General features: G+C 43.4%; 7 protein-coding genes across 8 annotated transcripts; 3 read left to right on the top strand and 4 right to left on the bottom strand.

Annotated features, from left to right (window-relative positions):
- The first annotated feature begins 644 nt into the window (after positions 1 to 644).
- LOC135789908 (apolipoprotein D-like) lies at positions 645 to 1,708 on the top strand. Its single transcript, XM_065299978.1, has 4 exons — positions 645 to 819; positions 886 to 1,004; positions 1,066 to 1,178; positions 1,240 to 1,708. Exons 1-4 carry the CDS (start codon positions 703 to 705, stop codon positions 1,521 to 1,523), a joined length of 633 nt encoding a protein of 210 aa, XP_065156050.1. The 5' UTR covers positions 645 to 702; the 3' UTR covers positions 1,524 to 1,708.
- Positions 1,709 to 1,857: 149 nt separating this feature from the next.
- Faf2 (Fas-associated factor 2) lies at positions 1,858 to 4,668 on the top strand. Of its 2 annotated transcripts, XM_065299966.1 has the most exons (5): positions 1,858 to 1,959; positions 2,377 to 2,786; positions 2,854 to 3,626; positions 3,692 to 3,906; positions 4,035 to 4,668. In XM_065299966.1, the coding sequence occupies exons 1-4, from the start codon at positions 1,943 to 1,945 to the stop codon at positions 3,869 to 3,871; spliced, it is 1,380 nt and encodes a 459-aa protein (XP_065156038.1). In that variant the 5' UTR covers positions 1,858 to 1,942; the 3' UTR covers positions 3,872 to 3,906; positions 4,035 to 4,668. The 2 variants fall into 2 exon arrangements, with proteins under 2 accessions (XP_065156038.1, XP_065156030.1); XM_065299958.1 differs by having other exon boundaries at positions 3,692 to 4,668.
- Positions 4,669 to 5,457: 789 nt separating this feature from the next.
- LOC135792657 (centrosomal protein of 162 kDa) lies at positions 5,458 to 13,959 on the top strand. The gene is made up of 5 exons (XM_065303357.1): positions 5,458 to 6,425; positions 8,916 to 10,052; positions 10,114 to 10,377; positions 10,441 to 10,634; positions 13,782 to 13,959. The coding sequence occupies exons 1-4, from the start codon at positions 5,592 to 5,594 to the stop codon at positions 10,621 to 10,623; spliced, it is 2,418 nt and encodes an 805-aa protein (XP_065159429.1). The 5' UTR covers positions 5,458 to 5,591; the 3' UTR covers positions 10,624 to 10,634; positions 13,782 to 13,959.
- Positions 6,418 to 8,453, bottom strand: LOC135792885 (carboxypeptidase B-like). Its single transcript, XM_065303713.1, has 5 exons — positions 8,073 to 8,453; positions 7,824 to 8,009; positions 7,096 to 7,513; positions 6,787 to 7,030; positions 6,418 to 6,726 (listed from the first exon to the last, which is right to left on the bottom strand). The coding sequence occupies exons 1-5, from the start codon at positions 8,419 to 8,421 to the stop codon at positions 6,484 to 6,486; spliced, it is 1,440 nt and encodes a 479-aa protein (XP_065159785.1). The 5' UTR covers positions 8,422 to 8,453; the 3' UTR covers positions 6,418 to 6,483.
- Positions 10,671 to 13,392, bottom strand: LOC135792736 (trichohyalin-like). The gene is made up of 2 exons (XM_065303469.1): positions 11,169 to 13,392; positions 10,671 to 11,110 (listed from the first exon to the last, which is right to left on the bottom strand). The coding sequence occupies exons 1-2, from the start codon at positions 13,226 to 13,228 to the stop codon at positions 11,059 to 11,061; spliced, it is 2,112 nt and encodes a 703-aa protein (XP_065159541.1). The 5' UTR covers positions 13,229 to 13,392; the 3' UTR covers positions 10,671 to 11,058.
- On the bottom strand, positions 13,913 to 15,945 carry LOC135792807 (glutathione hydrolase 1 proenzyme-like). Its single transcript, XM_065303590.1, has 3 exons — positions 15,718 to 15,945; positions 15,239 to 15,667; positions 13,913 to 15,181 (listed from the first exon to the last, which is right to left on the bottom strand). Exons 1-3 carry the CDS (start codon positions 15,894 to 15,896, stop codon positions 14,029 to 14,031), a joined length of 1,761 nt encoding a protein of 586 aa, XP_065159662.1. The 5' UTR covers positions 15,897 to 15,945; the 3' UTR covers positions 13,913 to 14,028.
- On the bottom strand, positions 15,945 to 17,600 carry Vti1a (Vesicle transport through interaction with t-SNAREs 1a). The gene is made up of 4 exons (XM_065303828.1): positions 17,296 to 17,600; positions 17,165 to 17,223; positions 16,758 to 17,102; positions 15,945 to 16,680 (listed from the first exon to the last, which is right to left on the bottom strand). The coding sequence occupies exons 1-4, from the start codon at positions 17,387 to 17,389 to the stop codon at positions 16,528 to 16,530; spliced, it is 651 nt and encodes a 216-aa protein (XP_065159900.1). The 5' UTR covers positions 17,390 to 17,600; the 3' UTR covers positions 15,945 to 16,527.
- Between the last annotated feature and the right edge of the window lie 1,705 nt (positions 17,601 to 19,305).

Raw genomic sequence — 19,305 nt, 5'->3', positions numbered from 1 at the left:
GAGTTTCTACACTATACTTATTTATTTGTTGGTTTGGATTTGCTCTGCGAATATTTAGTTCAGTAATTGTGGAGTTTAGTTATTTGTTCTGTTTATATACCTATCTGTTTGACTCAAGTGTAAATTATAGATACTAATATTTTTAGAACATGGCTTACAACTTTTATATTTATTTCTGCATTAAAAAGCAAATTAATGCAAATGTTTATTAAATGCCGATTATACATTCAGATGCCTATTAGCATTATATAATTAAAGTGTAGTAGGTATAAGGTACTCTCATTGAAAAATATGTAGGAATATGTAAATCACAATTTCACTTAGCTAAACAGTAAAAAATACTAGAAAAACAAAAAGGTTTAACTGTTATATTTATTATATCAATCAACATTTTTTAGAGATATTTAAATAGGGAATTCATACTTTAAATGGCATGCATCCACACTCAAGTATGGCAAGAAAACGTCAAGCTTATCTAAAAATGTAGCAAATACTTTAAAAAGTATACCTACAACTAACAAGCGTCCAATCAATGAATTGTAGTTGTTTTTGTGCACATAATGCTTATCCAGATAATTGGCTCGAAATATGTGAACTATGAAGCCCGTTTGAATAGTTGTCTACAAATGGCTATATAAACCTATTCATAACTTCACATTTTACGATATCACATTCAATTCAAAGTACACAAAAAGTATCAATATGATTACTAGGTGCTGTTTGGCGTTAGCGTTTTTGAGCTGTATTAATGCTCAAATGTACTCACTTGGTAGATGTAACAGGAAAGTGGAGACAGTTGAAAACTTTGATCCATCATCGGTAATTTAAAAAAAAAAACTAGAATATAATAAAATAATTAAAATTTAATTTTCCATTTTCATTCAGTACGCTGGTAAGTGGTACGAGTATTCTCGAGCATTCTTAATCTTCGAGGCGTTGGGAAAATGCGTGACGGCTACTTACACCCTTCGAGATGACGGTAAAATCGACGTCCTCAATGAAATGTGAGTTGTGTGTTTCGTTTAACTTTATATTACCTAAAACTCTGACAAAATCCAACTTTAGGCAACGTTTTGGCCGCACACAATCAGCGCAGGCAATCGCCGTCGCAGATTCCGATGAGGATTTACAGGCTGGTAAACTGCGAGTTTTCTTTAATACCACAGTCAGATTTCCATGTAAGATTAAAGTGGATTTTTCATTTGGCTTTTTTCATTCTTATTCTTATTATTTTTTCAGTTGGAGGACCCTACTGGGTCTTAGCAACTGACTACGACAGCTATTCTGTTGTGTATTCTTGTACCAGCACGGCAATTGGTAAATTCCACAATGCCTGGATCTTGACACGAGATCAAGTACCAAGTGACGACATTATCGCAGAGGCAAATAATGTTTTAAAGGCACGGAAGATTCGAATCAGTATGAGAAAAACTCCGCAGGATTGTACAGACGGTGAAGATGGTGGTGATGGTGATGGTGATGGTGATGGAAATGAAGAAAATACTGAAACAGATAATGAGTAATGCGACATACAGTAAAAAATCTACTTTTAATAATTTGTTTTTATTCTCAACCACAATAATTACTAAAGATCTGTAATTGGCAGACTAATAGCAGTTTCTGACAATAACAAAATATATTTAAAACTCACACGAAAATTGTAATTCACTGGTTTAAAAATAAAATATAATAAAACTATTTGAAAAAAGATGAATTTCATATTCGCAAAAAAAGGTAAGGTTACTACAGAGTTATGCAACTAATGCAACAATATTACTAAATGTCAATTAAAAAAAAAATGACTAAATTTGACTTAAAATTTAAATTAGCCTTGGATATCAAACATTTGAAAACGATGAATATAAATAACTCTTATTTTATATCACAAAATTGTCACGTCATCTACGCACCGCCACGAATCGCTCTCAACAATCCCCATATCATGTCGCACATCATGGAGTAAGTATATAATCGTCAATAAACACATTTCAAAAAGTGCGGATGATTGCAAATGATTTGAAAAAGGCGCGTGGCGCACGCGCACAGCTGGCAAATGCATTCACTTTCTACACCGTCATGCTGGGGCCGCGGGGGGCGCTTGGCAGCGCTGGGACATCGCGGGCATCGCCAAACAGCTGTCAAACCTCAGTGATGCGACGATTCTGTATGTGCTTGCGTGTTGCGTGCCACCGCCGACCATCGCGTCCCCCAGTGCCCACCAGCGGGTAAACAAGTCAGAATCTTGCGCCTGGTCGCGCTGGAGTGCCAACCGTGATGAGATGCGCGTAGCGCAGTGATCAGCCGCCGCCCCCCAAAAATTGCACGCGCTCTTCACTACTGTGCGCAACGTAAGCCTCTATTTGTTGTGTCGCGCAGGCTGCTGAAGTCCTTGTTGACCATGGACTACCTCGGCGATAGTGCCGGTCTTACCTCGGAGCAAACGGACAAGGTGCTACAGTTTCAAGACCTTACCGGTGTCGAGGACATTTCTATTTGCCGCGACGTCCTGCAGCGTCACCAATGGAGTCTCGAGGTCGCCGTCCAGGAGCAGCTCAACATCAAAGAGGGTCGCCCATCGGTATACGCTAGTGAGGCGCGCCCGCCGGCCGTCATCAGCGACCACCTCGCCCAGCACGTGTTCTACTCCCCGCCCTCCGACGGCAGTGCCAGCGGTTTCAAAGGCTTCCTCCGCAACGTCATACGTGTCTTTTTTAGCCTCTGTTACAATAGTCTCCTATCATTATTTAGTACTGTATTTAGAATATTTGGTGCTACCGAAAGAGCCCGTAAGTATCTCGGTAACTCTGCTTTTTATATCAGCTGTTAATTCAATTTGGCCCGACAATTTTTTAGCACTAACAAATCCATTACAAGATGTAATGACCTTCATACAGTCGTACGACGAGAAGTACACATCGCAGCATCCGGTCTTTTACCAGGGCACCTACTCGCAGGTGCTCAACGATGCGAAGCGCGAGCTCAAGTTCCTGCTCATCTACCTGCACAACGAGGATGCTGTCGACACCGCGCGATTTTGTCGCACCACCCTGGCGAACACAGCGGTGATCAACTATGTCAATCAGCATTTCTTCTTTTGGGGTTGCTCGACGCGTTCGGGCGAGGGATACAAGGTGTTGCAGCTGTACCGCCCGACCTACTATCCGTACCTGAGCGTGGTCGTCCTTAAGGAAGGTCGAATGACAATTGTTGCACGCATGGAGGGCTACTGTGCCGCAGAAATGCTCCATCAGCGACTTGCGACGATAGTGCATGACTTTGAAGCAAATCTGGTAACGGCGCGAGCGGACCGCATGGAGCAGAGCCTCAATCGGTCATTGCGCGCTCATCAAGACGAAGCCTATATGGAGTCATTGCGCGCCGATCAGGAGAAAGAGCGGCGTCGTGAAGAGGAGCGACGCGTTGCCGCCGAGATACTGCGACGAGAGGAGGAGGAACGTCTTGCGGAACAAGAGCGGAAGATGAGCATTGCGCGGGAGAAAATTGAATTGGTGACGAAGGTGCCGAAGGAGCCGAATCTCGATCATCCCGATGCCGTGCATGTCGTCATTAAACTGCCGTGCGGGACGCGGCTCGAACGACGGTTTCTAAAAACACATTCCTTAGAGGTGCGACAATTCCTTCACATGTTGATTGCAGCTTGAATTTACAGCGTGTTTTTGTTTTGTTTTAGGCGATCTTCTACTTTGTGTTCTGTCATCCATCGGCTCCGGACGCTTTCGAGATAACGCGCAATTTCCCGAAACGGGTATTGAAATGCCGAGCAACATCTTCAAATTGCAGCATACAGACGATTGATGAAGCCGGTTTGTCGAATCGCGAGGTACTATTCGTCAACGATCTCGACGCGTAGCGAGCAGCCACGGGGTGGGCTGTTGTATAAATGAGGTGCGTAATAAACGACATGAAAATTAGGCAAACGAGCATTTCAACATATTCTCTTTTATAACGTGTTTTTTTTTTTGGTTAAATTAACGAACGGTCAATAATTGGTAATTTCTATGGCACAAGTGCAGCATCTTTGGTTATGTTATAGGATTTTCTTTCTTTTTTTTTGTACTGTTACTGATAATTACTAATCGTGTCTTAATCTTCATATTTCGATTATGAAACTACTAGATGTATTTCACTTTATCACCCACTAGAGGTTTAATGAGAATTACTTTGCATATTACATAGATATATTTATAACAGTTTATACTTGGTTTACTTGACTTGGTTACACTTTGTTGTATTTTTCTCTGGTGTCGGCGCAAGTTTTGTACCGCGATGGAAATATCGAATTAGTGTGCGCGTAGGCGACACAGTTGTATCAAAGCATATAGGTTGTTTTACTGCCTAAATAATTATCTAAATAAAATTCGAGTTGCATTTACATTTTTTACATTTTACACAAACACGGTGGTTATTTCTAGGTGGTAACGCAAACTCGTGGCTAAATATAAAGCAGACCAAAGAACAATAACCTTTTCAAGTTTTCTTTTTCTTTTTTTTTGTTCCTTTGTATCAAAGTACCGAAATAGAATTGTTGTTAATAAGAGTATGACATAAATGTTAAATCTGCTGCGAAGTATAAATACCTACGTTTTTGTTGTTTCTTGCATTGTGAAGCGTATTTTCATTAGAAAATAAACTTTTATCTTCGATAAATATGAGCCTTGCCGTTTTTGTGGCTTCATTTGGGTTTGTAACTAAATACAAACTTTACCGCTTTTATGCATTTGAAAGTATAATGGTCAGAGGGAGATTCTACATTCCTGAACCAAAGAGGCAAGCCCAGGCCCAACTGAAGACTAACAGGACTTTGCTGCTTTGTGTTTAGACTCTGTTGTGGGCCGAATATAGAACGAAGAAACTCCATAAAACCTGAGCAAATGCTAAGACTACGAGAACAAGTAGCAACATACTGAATTCTTGGGGAAAGTATCTTGCATTTCTTTAATATTTCAGCCATTTTCGGCAGCTGCAGACGGCAGGTAAGCCGCCTTTGTTGCAATAAAAAAAAAATAGATGAACTTTTAAGTGTTGTCCTAAGCTAAGCCTCAGAAAATTCCCAATGACAACGTTCCAATCGCGAGAATACATTTCCAAACAAAAAATATATAATAGTGCATAATTTTTATTCAAATATTCTAAATGTGATCGTACCTAAATCAATGAAGAATCGTGAAAGCCTTATCGATGAAGTTTACTCATTTTACGGCTGTTAACTTAAAATTCACTTTGGGGTTAAATAACAATTAGAATAAAACGTTCTTTAATTAATTTACTGCTATTTTATTAGGTTTATCCATTTTAAATATTTTGTGACTAACGAATATTTTACGTTTTCTTCGTTTTGCGACTGGCCAAAAAGTTTGAAAATGCATTGGCGTCACTGTCAGACAGTGGTGCCATCTTCTTCATATTCACTAGAAAGCCCCCAGAAAAACAAATCAAGGACGGGTGTCAGTAGTATAAAAAGGCAGGTGTAAACAAATTTGTAATTTGTGAGGTGTTTTGTGTTGGCGCCGCGCCTGACAAGTGTCTATTAGTTTTATCAATAAACCTCGCACCCCGAGGTGTGCGTGAACATGGAAACCAAGCAGACGCCCGCCGCTGCTAATTTCTGGTGGCTTAAGACGTCGGCTCCGAGCTCCGGCGGTGGTAGACAAAGCGAGCGGGACACTTCCAGCTCGCTTGCTGAGTACCTGGAGCACGAGCAAGAAGCCGAAGAACTCGAGGACGACGTTGACATCCCCAGCATTCTAGAGGAGATTAGTCGGCTCAGTGCTAAGAGTCCACTTGGTCAGTATCAGAAAGATATTGGTCAGCTTTCAATTGATGAGATTATGAGAGAGGCGGAAAAGATTTATATGGAAAGCTCAAAAAGCTTTGAACAGTTGAGCCAACGTTCAAAGACTTCGAATTTCTCGGACGTGAGCGAGAACGGAAAGTCGGATCATTCCACGCCCACACCAAAGAGTTTAAGCCCTCTACCCTTGGATGATAAGTCTCAAGCCAGCACCAGTGATAGTGATACTGAATCATTAAAAGCAGTTGAGGTGAACATACAACCAAAAGAACTTACCACACAGTCTATTGTGCTGACTGAGGCTGACAACTACAGCATGGAGTTTGATTCAAATACAACACTTGATGCAACCAAAATCAGTATTACAAGTGATAAGATGAATGGAAAAAGTGGATCTCAAAAACAGTCTAATGTCAGCAGAAGTTCAAGTGTACAGAGTCTTGGCGAGAAGCAAGTGTCTCTAAACTCAGAACTTGCTGTACACTCTGAAAAAGAACTGGTGCTACAAGGCTTGCAACATCAACATGATGATGAATTGGACAAGAAGGATGGGGTGATCAAAATGCTGCTCAATGACAACAAAGGACTCAAAGACGAACTACGAATCACACTTGTAAGTAAATAGTATTTAGTGATCAGTCAATAAACCGGACAGTTTGTGTTCGTGCCGATTAAATGGCGGCAACCGCTTTCGCGACCACGCGCAGCGCGGCGAACGCTTCAGTTGCAGTTGGTTTGATGTAATTCGCTGGCAGGATGAAACCGTGGCGGCCAGTATCGCGTAGCTCGATCGTGTAGGCATACTTCATTTTGATTGAACCCTTTGCCCAGTCGTCCGAACCACCAGAGGCTGGATACAGGGTTATTCCCGATGAGCCCACGGTGTAACTCGGTCCACCAGCATCACGAATTGCCTTAAATTGAGCAAACAAAGTTAGAGATTTGAATTATTTTATTGGAACTATTTTTCTTACTTGAGCTGCAGCTTTTGCAACTCTGCTCATATCTTGATAATCGCTTGTTACAAACTTGTCGTAACCCCATGGATACAGAATGTATTGTCCGTATGAATGGAAGGAAACGTAGCCTTGCCAGTTGGCTTTCGTGTAGGTAATAAAGTTACGAATTGCGTTGGACTCTGGTTCAGAGAAGGGCCCGGTACCCGCGTAGATCTCTTGACATGGATTGTGTCCACTTCCGCGACCGCCCCATTTATATCTGTAAAAAGTAACGTTTTGAGAGTAGACTAAGATACGATTTGTGTGTGATTATATAAAAATTACCCGAAGTTGCGATTTAGATCAGTACCGTGACACTGTCCATTGTACGCTCTATTTTTCCTCCATAATCGGTCAGTCTCGTGTGAATACTCATAACCATCGGGATTGGCAACTGGCAGAATATACCAGTCTAAATTCTGCAAATCATTCGGTAACGAATCGAAGTTCAGTACCAAATCATTGATTATGTATGAAACTGATGCGGGTGAGATCCATTCGCGTGCATGCATGCCACCATCGACGAAGATGGCTTTGTTACCCGACTTTCCATTCGAGATCTTGACGAGCTTAAGCGGGCGCCCTTTGTGGCTGGTGCCGATCACCTGCGTACTGACCAGATTTGGATATGTCTGTCCTAAGTAGTCCAGGTAACTGTGAATGGTGCTTACGCGGTGGTAGGAATTCCAAGTCATCTGATGACCTAGAGAGCAAACAACGCAGTGTTAATTTGGATTGTTGACGCATCTGAATCTCAATCAAGTGCTGTTAATGCATGTGGTGCACATGGTGCATACAAATAATTGGTTTAAACTTTGAGCGATCGTAATGCATGTTAGTCACATAAGTAATGCTTGATGAGGTCATGTACGGACCCAAATTTGCAACTGGCCATAAGTCAATGCCATTGCCCGTGGCGAGATAACCATTGCCTGGCACTTTTCGCACTGGAAAATCACTCAACGCTTTTAATCAGTACAAGTTAAATTTAATTAAATGCATTTGACACTTGCCTTGCCTGTTCTCTAACTCGTCATCTTCTTGTACCGGGTTTTCTTCGTCAATGGCTTTCTGGACGTCTTCAATGACGACCTCGTAGTTGATGGTGTTGCTAGCCAAACTTTTTAGCACGGTGTCCTTTGAATCTGGGCGCACCAAAATGTCCACTGCAGTTTGATTACCACCCCACATGGAAATATCTAAAATAGTAAAATAGGGAGAATTATTGTTTGCGTTCAAAAAGAATTGTTTTCCTATCCTACCACGTGTATCTCTCAATTTTCCTATGATTTTCTTCTTATCCTTTGAATCCAGGACGACTCGCAGCAGTTGACTGCCGTCATAAGAAACTCTGGCTTCTGGTACCGCTTCAGGTGTATATTCTTCTTCAATTTCGGCGATTTTTAAACCCTTTGGAAGAGATTTTGATTTGATATCTTCATCGGTGTGGGTTTTGGTAATCTCCTCCGGATGTATGTCATCGTTGAGGGTAGGGTCTCCTTCTTCGATGGACTCTTCGACAGGCTTTTCTTTTGCTACTTCCTTATTAGGTTTGGCAAGCACTGCGGTGGAGACCACAAGGGCCAAGCTCAAAACGAGAATCAACTTCATACTGCAGTCTCGCGACACGACTACATTACATTTCAGTCGTGCGCCTTTTATAGCAGACTTCTCTCACCCGACTCGCCGCTCGTTATTCTAACGAACTGATTTTTGTTGAAAAACATTTTAAAGCACTTCGATGACCTGTCGTTTGCTTAGCCTCGCGAACTATTTGCTGCGGGTTTATTTGGGGCAGTGGGCAACCACTTTTTTTTTATAGTTGTGGGGATCTTGTTTTCTGCAAGTTGTTCGCTCAAAATTGATATTCTGATTCGTTATCTCATAGTGTCATGTGGGCCGTTGTGAGATGAGACTAATAAACAGCGGCTAACGAACGGTCAAGTTCAGGCCGATTTGCATAAACGCGTAAACTTTCCGCCCGACTTGTGGGAATGTTGTTTTTATGTCCCGCACTCCAACTGGTTTTTCGGTTTATTGACCAAAACTGATTTCCGATGTTGACGCATAATGACTATGTTTTACGTTCTTGTCCGCTCCGCCAGCACGAACTTAACGATCTCAAGCAACATCAGCGGACGTTGGGCGCCGCTGAGTTGGCCAACGCACTCGAGGTGCTCAAAGATACGCAGGAGCAGAAAACTGCTCTGCAGCTGCAGTTGGAGGCGGCCAACAAGTCGCAGGCCGACCTGCGATCCACCTGCGATGAGCTGCTCACGGCGAATAATATTCTTGAGCGGCGCGTCATCGACCTGGATAGCGTGCTCTCCAAGTACAAGGCGGACCTGAAAGCGATCCAGACTATTCGCGACAAGCTCAAGGAGAACGAATTCAATGCGAATAAGCTCCTGGATCAGGAGCGCGCGCAGGCGAAACAGTTTAAGCAGCAGGTCGAGAAGGACGCTAAGTGCATCATGGATCTCAATCGGCAGATTAAGGAGATGGAGCGTATAATTGCTCGCAAACATCCGGATTCGGTATCCGCTCTAATCGTTGCATCCAAGTACGACGAACATGGCGCGCGAAAAATGTTTGAGGAGAGAATCAAGAGTTTGGAACAAGAGGCACTTATGCGCGATGCACAGAATTCCAAAGTTTTCAAGGACGTGCAGGAGAAGTTCAACCAGATGAAGCTCAAATACGAAAGTCACATCGAGGATTTGGAGTTGCACGTCAACGACCTGAAGTCTCAGCTCAAGCGGAAGGGTGACACTTACGATGTATACACACAGACGAGGGAGTATATTAATGAAAAGATTCCTGCGAAGGACACCACTAATCGAGAGTCTCAAACTGAACCGGTACACAATGAGCGAGGGACAAAGGCGGCCAAAAAGGCCGAGCCCAAGGAGGATGCACATTTGCTAGCGACAATACGCGGTTATCAAGCTGAAGTAGTGGCGAAAGAAAAGATCATTCTTAAAGCTCAAAAGGATCTGGACGAGCTGAGGAAAACCAATAGAAGACTGCAGAAGGAACGGGAGGGCTCTTTAAGGACAAACTTCGGCGAGAAGAAAACTTCGGCGGAGAACAAAACCGCTTTGATGACGTATACTTCACCGCCGCCGTCGGTGGGTGATGAAACCGACACTTCTTCCGGCGGAGAAAACGAAAAAATTAAAGCACAGCTAGCTCGGGTTGAAAGTGACTTCCGAGCGTTGAAGGCGAAGCGTTTACAGGATGTATGTCTTTAGAATTGTTTGTAGTAAATGAATCTATAAGTGATCAATGTTGTCTTTATAGTTGAATACGTTACAAGAAGCTCACGAACGCGAGATGAGTAACTATCTCGCGAGCGTAACACCCCTGCGGGAAAAACTCGAATTGCAAGCGGTTAGTTTAACAACACTCCAACAGCAACTGATGTCTGCGAAGGAGGAACTTGCTGTTGTGACTGTCGAGCGGGATCATCTGAACAATAAGCTCAATAGTGGTGTAACCACTTTGTTGCAGGATTGCAACTTTGACAATGGCAACGAAAACGAAACCGTCTCATTGCGCAAGAAGGTTGGTGCGCTTTACAATCATCCAGAATAATGCACTGTGTGTTTGTATTTGTCCTTATTGCAGGTAAATGTATTAGAAGTAAAGTATGAGGAGCGGGAGAACCGGTTGCGCTCGATAGTGCATGGTCTGGCTCAGAAGACGATAACCAATCGCACCTGCGAGCAGTGCGCCGAACGCCAGCAGCAGTTGGTAGGCTACAAATTGGAGTTGGACCAAATTATCGCGACCTTGCGATGTCTGCAATAAGCTAGCGCAAGGTAATTTTATCGTATTCGATTTAGTGATCCCCATACTTCTTTTACACGCATATTTTTATTATATTTATTATATTGGTTATACATGTGTGTTTAACATTTTTAAAGTTTTCAACTATAGAATTTCTTTGAATCTAACCCCACTAACACAACTACGTATATACGTCGCAACTTGATAAAATGTATGGTATAGGAGAGTGCATTTAACACTTTGCTAACAGTGATACATTTACACTACTGGATACTGAACTACGTACTGGGTACAACAGGACACGATGACGATCAATATGAGATATTTTAGACAACTCTCACAATATAATTGGAAGGTACATAGAGCATAGCGTTAGGTCGTCGAATGTTGTTTATAGACTTTTGTTGTTCTTGGCGCGCGAAGAATGTTTTGCACGCGTTATGCAAGGTTGTGGTCTTAGAACACCTTGTTCAGTTTGACAGACATGAAGTCTCGTAGTTGGTTTATTCTGCAAAACATTAAGATTTAGTTAAACCAGTTACGCAAAATTGAAACTAATGTCTTACTTCTTGTTGTTGGCTTTGTTGATGATCTGACCCAGCAGAATTACAACGAGAAGTGCTTTGGTGACTGTGATGGTGGTGTTGGACCATTCGTCACTTACTTGCTCGATTGGGCCCATGAGGGCGTCTCGATGATTGCGTTCGGTGCGCTCATTGGTGCGGATGTTAAGTCTCTCGGTGATATCGTCACGACGTTCTTCCATGCGCTCGCGACGGTCATCTGTGCGTTCACGCCGGTCTTCTGTGCGTTCGCGCCGGTCTTCCATGCGCTCTCGTCGGTCGCCCACCCGCCCGCGGCGATCTTCCATGCGTTCGCGACGGTCTTCGCTGTGGTTCTGCCGGTCCTCAATATGGTCGCGGCGGTTATCTGTAGGTTCCCGACGATCGACCATTTGTTCGCGCCGGTCTTCCATCCGCTCACGACGGTTTTCCATGCGCTCGCGACGATCTTCCATGCGCTCGCGCCGGTCTTCCATGCGCTCTCGCCGGTTTTCCATCTGCTCGCGGAGGTTTTCTGTGCGTTCACGAAAGTCTCCCAGCTGCTCGCGCCGGTCATCCATGCGTTCGCGCCGGCTTTCCATCTGCTCGCGCTGGTTTTCCGTGTGTTCACGACGGTCTTCCAGTCGCTCGCGACGATTGTCCATCCGTTCGCGGCGGTCTTCCATGCGCTCACGACGGTCTTCCAGCGGCTCTCGGCGATCATGCATGCGTTCTCGGCGATCTTCCGTTCGTTCGCGATGATCTTCATTGCGCTCACGTCGATCTTCCAATGGTTCTCGGCGGTCACTCATGCTTTCTCGCCGATCTTCCAATCGTTCTCTACGGTTTTCCATTCGTTCTCGGAGATCTTCATTGCGCTCACGTCGATCTTCCAGTGGCTCTCGGCGGTCATGCATGCGTTCTCGGCGATCTTCCGTTCGTTCGCGATGATCTTCATGGCGCTCACGTCGATCTTCCAATGGTTCTCGGCGGTCACTCATGCGTTCTCGGCGATCTTCTAGTGGTTCTCGGCGGTTACTCGTGCGTTCACGTCGATCTTCCAGTGGTTCTCGGCGATCTTCCGTTCGTTCGCGAAGATCTTCACTGCGCTCACGTCGGTCTTCCAGTGGTTCTCGGCGGTCACTCATACGTTCTCGGCGATCTTCTAATCTTTCTCCACGGTTTTCCGATCGTTCGCGGTGGTCTTCAATACGCTCACGACGTTCTGTCAGTGATCCCCTTCGATCTTCTAAAGGTTCTCGGCGATCTCGGCGGCTTTCCATTTCTTGGCGGCGGTCTCTTACTTCCCGATGAACCTGAGACTCTACCGCTCGCTCACGACGTGTTTCAACATCTCGACGTTCTTGGCGCTCTTGAACGTTTTCCCGGTCAAGACCTTCACGGCGCTCCTCGCGTTCCTCACTGCGCACACGTGGTACTTCGCGTGCCATGCGATCATTCCGCGCTAGGCGTCGTCCTTGTCGTGATTGTCGTCCTTCATTTTCGCGTCGATCTCTGGCGTCTTCCCTTTCACGACGGTCTCCACGTTCTGTTTCTCGCTCGCGAACGTTTCCGTCCTCACGTCGTTCTTGACGCTGCAGACGGTCTTCGTTATTCCGGATTTGGCGAATTCGTGTATCTCGGTCTTCAACACGCTTAGCTTCATCTACTTCAATTCGAGAATCTCGGCCAATGCTTCTTCGCGAATCGCAGGTCTCACCTTCGATTTGATCACGCCTCGCTACATTCTCATTTCTAGTTCGTCTATCCAGGGTGTCAGCATTATGTCGTCTATTTTCTCTTTCCCTTATTTGGTCCTCGCGTGTTATGGCAATGCGCGTGTCGCGCTCCGCAAACCTGTCATCTCTCAGGGGCGCCCTGATAATTTGCGCTTCTCTGTAAACCATGCCTTTGTCAAACGCACCTCGTTGCTCGTCCGCCAACCGTACCACATCATCTTCACGATTCTTCATTGTGCGCTCGCCTCTCTCCATGAAGCCGGCCGCCGACGATGTCCAAAATATAATTAGAAACATTACCATGCCATAATATCTGTTTTTACCATTCTTCATCATGACCTGCATCTTGCTCTGGAGTGTGGAAATAAAACTATTGTAGGTTTGAATTTCTTATGTAGTGACTTGTATAGTTGAATCGGTTGAGAAAAAGTTTACGGATTGCGATTAGACTGCCGACTGCTTGTTGTGCCTTCGTCGAAACACCTTCTAATGCTTCTTCGGCCACAGCCGCCTCTATTTATACCAAGGGACTGGCGTGTCCTGACGTGTTGCATGTGCGGGCAAAATCCATTTCACGCTTGAACGGGCGCATAACAATTTGTCACGTGGCGCAAATGCGTTTTATCAATCGGGGTGCTTGTGCCACACCGCGGTCTGCGGCAATGTGATAACGCGAACTCATTATTACAATCGTAATTGAACATATGGGCCTCCTGCGAAGACGTGCGTCACAACTTTTCAGCACCTCTTCGCACACTATAAATCCCACACCCACTTAGAATGTCTCTCATTTTCATTGATTTGATTTACCTTCTGCGCCCTCGCCCCCTATCACTCACCAATTTGTCGAGATGTTACGCGCCGGACACTTACTAAACATGTGCGTTGATTGTTGCAGAGTCGATTAATTGTGTTGTGTGCCAACTGCCAATAGCAATAGCTATCTTACACGTACAATTATACAAGCCATTAGATGATAATAATTCTGCAGGTGAAGTTGAACGTGAGTAGAATAAGTAAAGAAATGTGTCTAGTCAAGGTATATATTTATTAATAGAGATGTGTATATTATATTACTATGCATGTTTTATTAGATTGTCATCAGCGAAATATTTGTTCGCAACTCCACTTGCTCAACATGTTTTTTATAAGCCTCCAGCATATGTTCGACGCCTTTGATCACCCACAGGAAAGATCAAATCATTCACAATGGAAATACCATTTACGCAGGAATAGGTCGCCATACTTGAACTGCTATTCGTGCGTTCTAAACTGTCTAAGGGTTGCATCACGTGCCCAATTTTTTGTAATTTCATCAGTATTTTTTCATCGAACCCTTCTTCAAATTCTACAACCATTGGGTTCAGTTGATGGTGCAATCTTCTTGTGGCAATAGCTGTTTTCAAAGGAGTTCCCATATACAAGTTCTGCAATATAACAAGTGAGGTTGCGCTAAGGATTTTAAAACCACCAGCTGCTCCTATCACAAGGCGAACACTTCCCTTGCGTAGATCCAGGACGATTGTTGGTAACATGGTAGACATTGGGTAGTGTTTGGGGATAATTTGGTTAGCTGATTGGCTATTCTTAAAATCGTAATGGTTTGGTATAGAGAAGTCAATCATTTCATTATTTAATATTATCCCAGTAGTCTCGGAAACAAACAAAGCTCCAAATGATAAGTTAATGGTAGATGTGACGGAGACAGCATCTCCATTTGGGGCATATATGCAAATATGGGAGGTGCCATGATCTTCGGCGATTGGAACCTCAGGGTTGTCCAGAAGGTAGTCCTTGGGATCATTGGAAGTACAGGTATCTTCAATCTTTGTCAAGATTTGTTCCACCAGCGCTGGGTCAACTTTAGAATCGGGTTTGTCCGCCCCCGACATCTCACCCCCGGAGTAACCCGCACGGATGCCAAAGGCGAACTTCCAGGTCTCAACAAAACGATGCCAAAATGACGCGTCCACATTGCACAGTTTACTTGCCATCACATCTAAGACGTACATTAACAGCTGCCCCGATCCAGGAATACCAGCTGAATAAATCGCATAGTTGCCTATGAAGTGCTCGACCGGTTTTTCCCAACTGGCCTTGTAGTTCCGCAAGTCTTCGCGTGTAATTATTCCTCCATTGTCACGAATATCCTGCACAAAATCATCTGTGAGACATCCATCGTACAAGGCATTTGGTCCATTCTGTGCAATTACTTCCAACGTGTCAGCTAATGTAGGGCGTTGCATGATCTCGCCAACTTTATATAAATTCTTCGTTTCTGGGTTGGTAAGCAATACCCTGCGAAAAGACAAGATACTTTACTGACCTAACAACCGCAGTACTGCACCAACTCACTTCATGCTTGTTGATTTAGAAATATCTTCCTGGATCTTTCTAATCATATCTGCCGTGTACGGAGTAACGCGTTGACCTGTGGCTGCGAGATCAATAGCAGGCCTGAACAGGTCGTACCAACTTATCTTTCCGTACCTCTTATGTGCCTCCCAGTATCCCATCAATTCACCGGGCACAGCCACAGACAATCCACCTATTGCAATATCCTTATTATCTGTTGTTTTTGGCAGTTTGGAAAACATTTCAGGGTATGCAGCCAGTGGGGCCACTTCTCTAGCGTTTAACACATCGACTTTCTGAGTGGCGGCGTCGTAAATCGACATTAGGAAACCTCCCCCGATTCCCATACTCTGTGGATTAGTGATGCCTTCACATAGAAGGGCAGCGATGGCGGCGTCTACAGCCGATCCATCATCGGCGAGGATATCTCTGTAAATGATTAAAATTGGAGGAAATCTAGGGAAAGAACGCATGCTTACAGAGCAATATTGGTGCAGATTTCCGAATTTGTGACGACTCCAGCTTTTTCGAAAACACCGAGTGTGTGATTATGTGTGTGTCTTATTATGTGGTGCGTTGGAGGCTCTTGACCATCTTCTCCCCACACGCACATTTGTAAAAGTAAAAATATGCATAAAATAAACGGCAACTTCCCCATTGTACACAATTATGACATGACAGGTTTTCAGATAGTAAAACGTCAGCGTAACAGGAAATGGAATGTGTTTATTTCTCATAGTATTTATATCGCTTCTTTTGTTTTCGCCACTTTTACAGTAACACTCGCTTAGCTTAGAATATTGTTACTCGGTTTCCGTTTTTACATTATTAATCGCGCGCTAGAACAATCAACGTGAATAAATATATAGTCAGTCCAAAGTAACACAGTAATACCACCTTTTGCTTACTAAATAAATACTAATAATAAGTAAATCAAATGAATGATTGCCATACAAATGGTACGCAAATAAACGCAGCTAACTGATAACTTTAAGCACCTGAATATCATTGGTTGCAATTCCATTATTACTGGTTGGCTTAACCCTTAACTATTGGCGTGAATTGCAATGTATTGCCCTATTTTGCTCAAGTTGCTTTTGTTTGAATCTCTCAACAATGCTAATCGTGATTTGATTGAATCAAAAATATTTAAATTTAGTGTGACTCATCTTTGGTTCAAATAATCCCAGCTGCCATAACGTCCCGAGCCGCACCTCGAGACGCACGTCTTTGACTAAGTCTAATTTGTACATTTCTTCCCATTGGCGATCACGTTGTCAGGCTGGCACTTATTTGTTGAAGCCGAGGTACAATCCTACAATGAACGTTATTACGAAACAGGCACCCACTGTGTACAGGACGATTCGCTGTTGAATGGCACGCATGAGCATTGAGTTCATGATTCGCGAAGATCGGCTCAGATCTTCGTTTGTTTCCCGTAACTATATTTGGACAGAAAACAACACGCGCATTTATATTTATCGCAAAGAAAAGATAAATGAGTATCATGTTGACTTACTCTATTTCTAGATCGTTGTATCGTCTCACGTTGGCCGTGCAAATCATGTAGGACTTTATTACCGATTTCTTGCGTTTCCAGGGCAACGCGATAGCCCTCCTCCAGACGCTTACCAGTCCGCTCAATGCGCTCGGAATTTTCCAGCAGACGCTGCTTTTGGTCACTGGCAATCCTCACGTCGTTCAAATCTTCAGCGGACTCATACCCCACCTGCTTGATGGACCTAGCTTTGATGTATTCTAGAGTTAGACGTTTTAGCTCTGCCCTGTAGCAGTCCAGCTTGGTCCTGCAGCGCTGTCTCTTGTTAGTGTCAACCTCTCTCACCTCAAGATCCATTTGTTCAAGCTACACATACAACAAGATATCTAAATTAGCATTGGAAAAGTGGATATTATTATAAAACTTGCCAATTCCTGAGCTTCTTCCACATGTTTCTCAATGTCTGATATAAGCTGTCTTCGGTCTTCTATGAATTTATGAAATAAACCAATTTTATATAGATGCAAAGCATATAGGAAAAAGATTAGAAGTCACATACTTGTGGTAGATGTGCCCAAAATACCAATTTGAGCAGTGATATCAGCAGTGAGCGTTGAATACTGCTGTTCGTAGCCGTCGAACAGGGATCCCATCTTCGTGGGAGAGCTGAACGTGGATTTACTAGGTAATGGACTGCACTTCAAAATACGTTCAAAGCCGGCGGTGCATTACTCATTCCTCGCAACGTTTGCGGGCGTCTCGCATTGCATGGACGTGGGCGCACAAGCACGGACTGAACTGGAAAACATCGTAAACACAGGAACGAAATTGGACCAGACAGCGATATTGTGAAGCCTCCAGCTGTATAATCACCTACTCATGTCAGCTGACGCTAGATGTCGCTCATTGTATTGAAGTTGATTTTGCGTTTTGCTGTTTGAGATTACATTCAGCTGTTCGATAGTGTTTTATTATTTTCTTCGATGTTGACGTGTTTTATTAATGTGTTTTAGAGTGACTTGCACGCGGCTTATCATATTTCTTTCATTTATTTTAATCAAATTAATTGCATTACATTTTATCGATTAATAGAGGTATAAATATCGGCAGTTAATGACAACAGACATCTACAGTGTTTTGCTAACCAAGAGTTACGTGTTAAATGATTATAAAACTCGTGTGTGTGTCCGACGGCTATTGGATTTGAATTGGATTTACATGTTCTTATAAGGATTGTCCTGAACGTGTTGTAAAATATTACAATCGGAAGAATAAAAGTGGTGGAAAATAATTCGTAATAATAGGGTAAGGTTTATTTTGATCTTATTTTGACGAAAATAATTGTTAAAAATGTTTGGAAGAAATTTAAATGAAAGAAAAGGTAAACAAATTTATATTCTATTCACGCAATTACACGTCCAATGTTTGTTTGTGGTGGTGTCTAAAGTCTTGCGATCTTACACCGCACTGGAATTCGACCGGTTTGTTCTTATCTCTTATTTTCAGTTGATAACATACGATAGTTGTGTATAGTTTTGTACTGTATACCTGACCGTGCGATGCCGATGCGTGTACTGTTTGCGCACGCTGCAGAAACAAAATTAGTTTCGCTGTATCCGACGGATGGTTCACACGCGTACGCTTTTTTGGATTTAGCTCGGTAACGCGTATTATATTCGATTTTCTAAGTGATTATTGATGTCTATTGTGTTTCGCTAATGATTTATTGCGTATAAAATATTCGCGGAATGCAAATATAGTGTATTTGTTCGTGAGGGAAGTGCCATCGGAAATTACCTTGGTTCTGGATTTTTGTCTTTTTCGTTTACGGTGGATGTGTTCCAGCGCTGGTACTAACAAGTAAGTAAACCCAATAATAATCTCAATCACCTTGATATAACGCATTTTCTGTTTCTGCCGGTTGTGTTTCTTTATTACCATACATACCATAGAGACGTGCGCGAATTGTCAAAAGTAGGTAATTTGTGTAATTTTTGTCATTTTGCTGTGGAAATTGCGTGCGTGTGAAATTATGCGATGCGCCGTCATGTTTACTTAAATTTAATTCTTCAATTTCAGCGAAGATGTCGGTAAAATGCGCAAATTTATATTGAAATTATAAATTCTTTTATTGCCGCCTTTTGTCTGTTGGTAGTAGTAGGTGCACCTCGTCTTCACTGGCGAGTTGCGTGCCCGTTGAGATCACGCGATTTTGTACCTCACATTGTGTTTTATCAAATTGTTTGTTTACATCCGCCAATCTCTTTGCCGTGTGAACTCACGCGCACCGATACTACTTAAGTGTATTGAATTCGGGCAGTCGCGCCTTCTCATTCGGCTTTGCGGGGACACAGTCGACTTCGGTTCGCGTACCCCCTTCGCGGTGCTTCTCGCGAGTCGCAACGACGAAGAGTTAATTCGGTAAATCGCGTTGTTTTCGATTAAGATATTGCTGCCATTTAATATTGGTATTGGTGACTAAACACCTTCTGTTATCGCGTTGAACCAGGTCAATTCTGCTGCGCTAGCGCGACAAACGTTCGAACGTTCTTACCTGCACGCGGCTCGC

The sequence above is a fragment of the Atheta coriaria genome, unplaced genomic scaffold (genome assembly GCF_025399875.1).
Source record: "Atheta coriaria isolate IRGN ID8LTWV9N9 unplaced genomic scaffold, Caltech_Dcor_3.1 hic_scaffold_1_pilon, whole genome shotgun sequence".
NCBI classification, from domain to species: Eukaryota; Metazoa; Arthropoda; class Insecta; order Coleoptera; family Staphylinidae; genus Dalotia; species Dalotia coriaria.
Note: the sequence above shows the minus strand (reverse complement) of the source record. Positions and strands in the feature narration are given on the sequence as shown.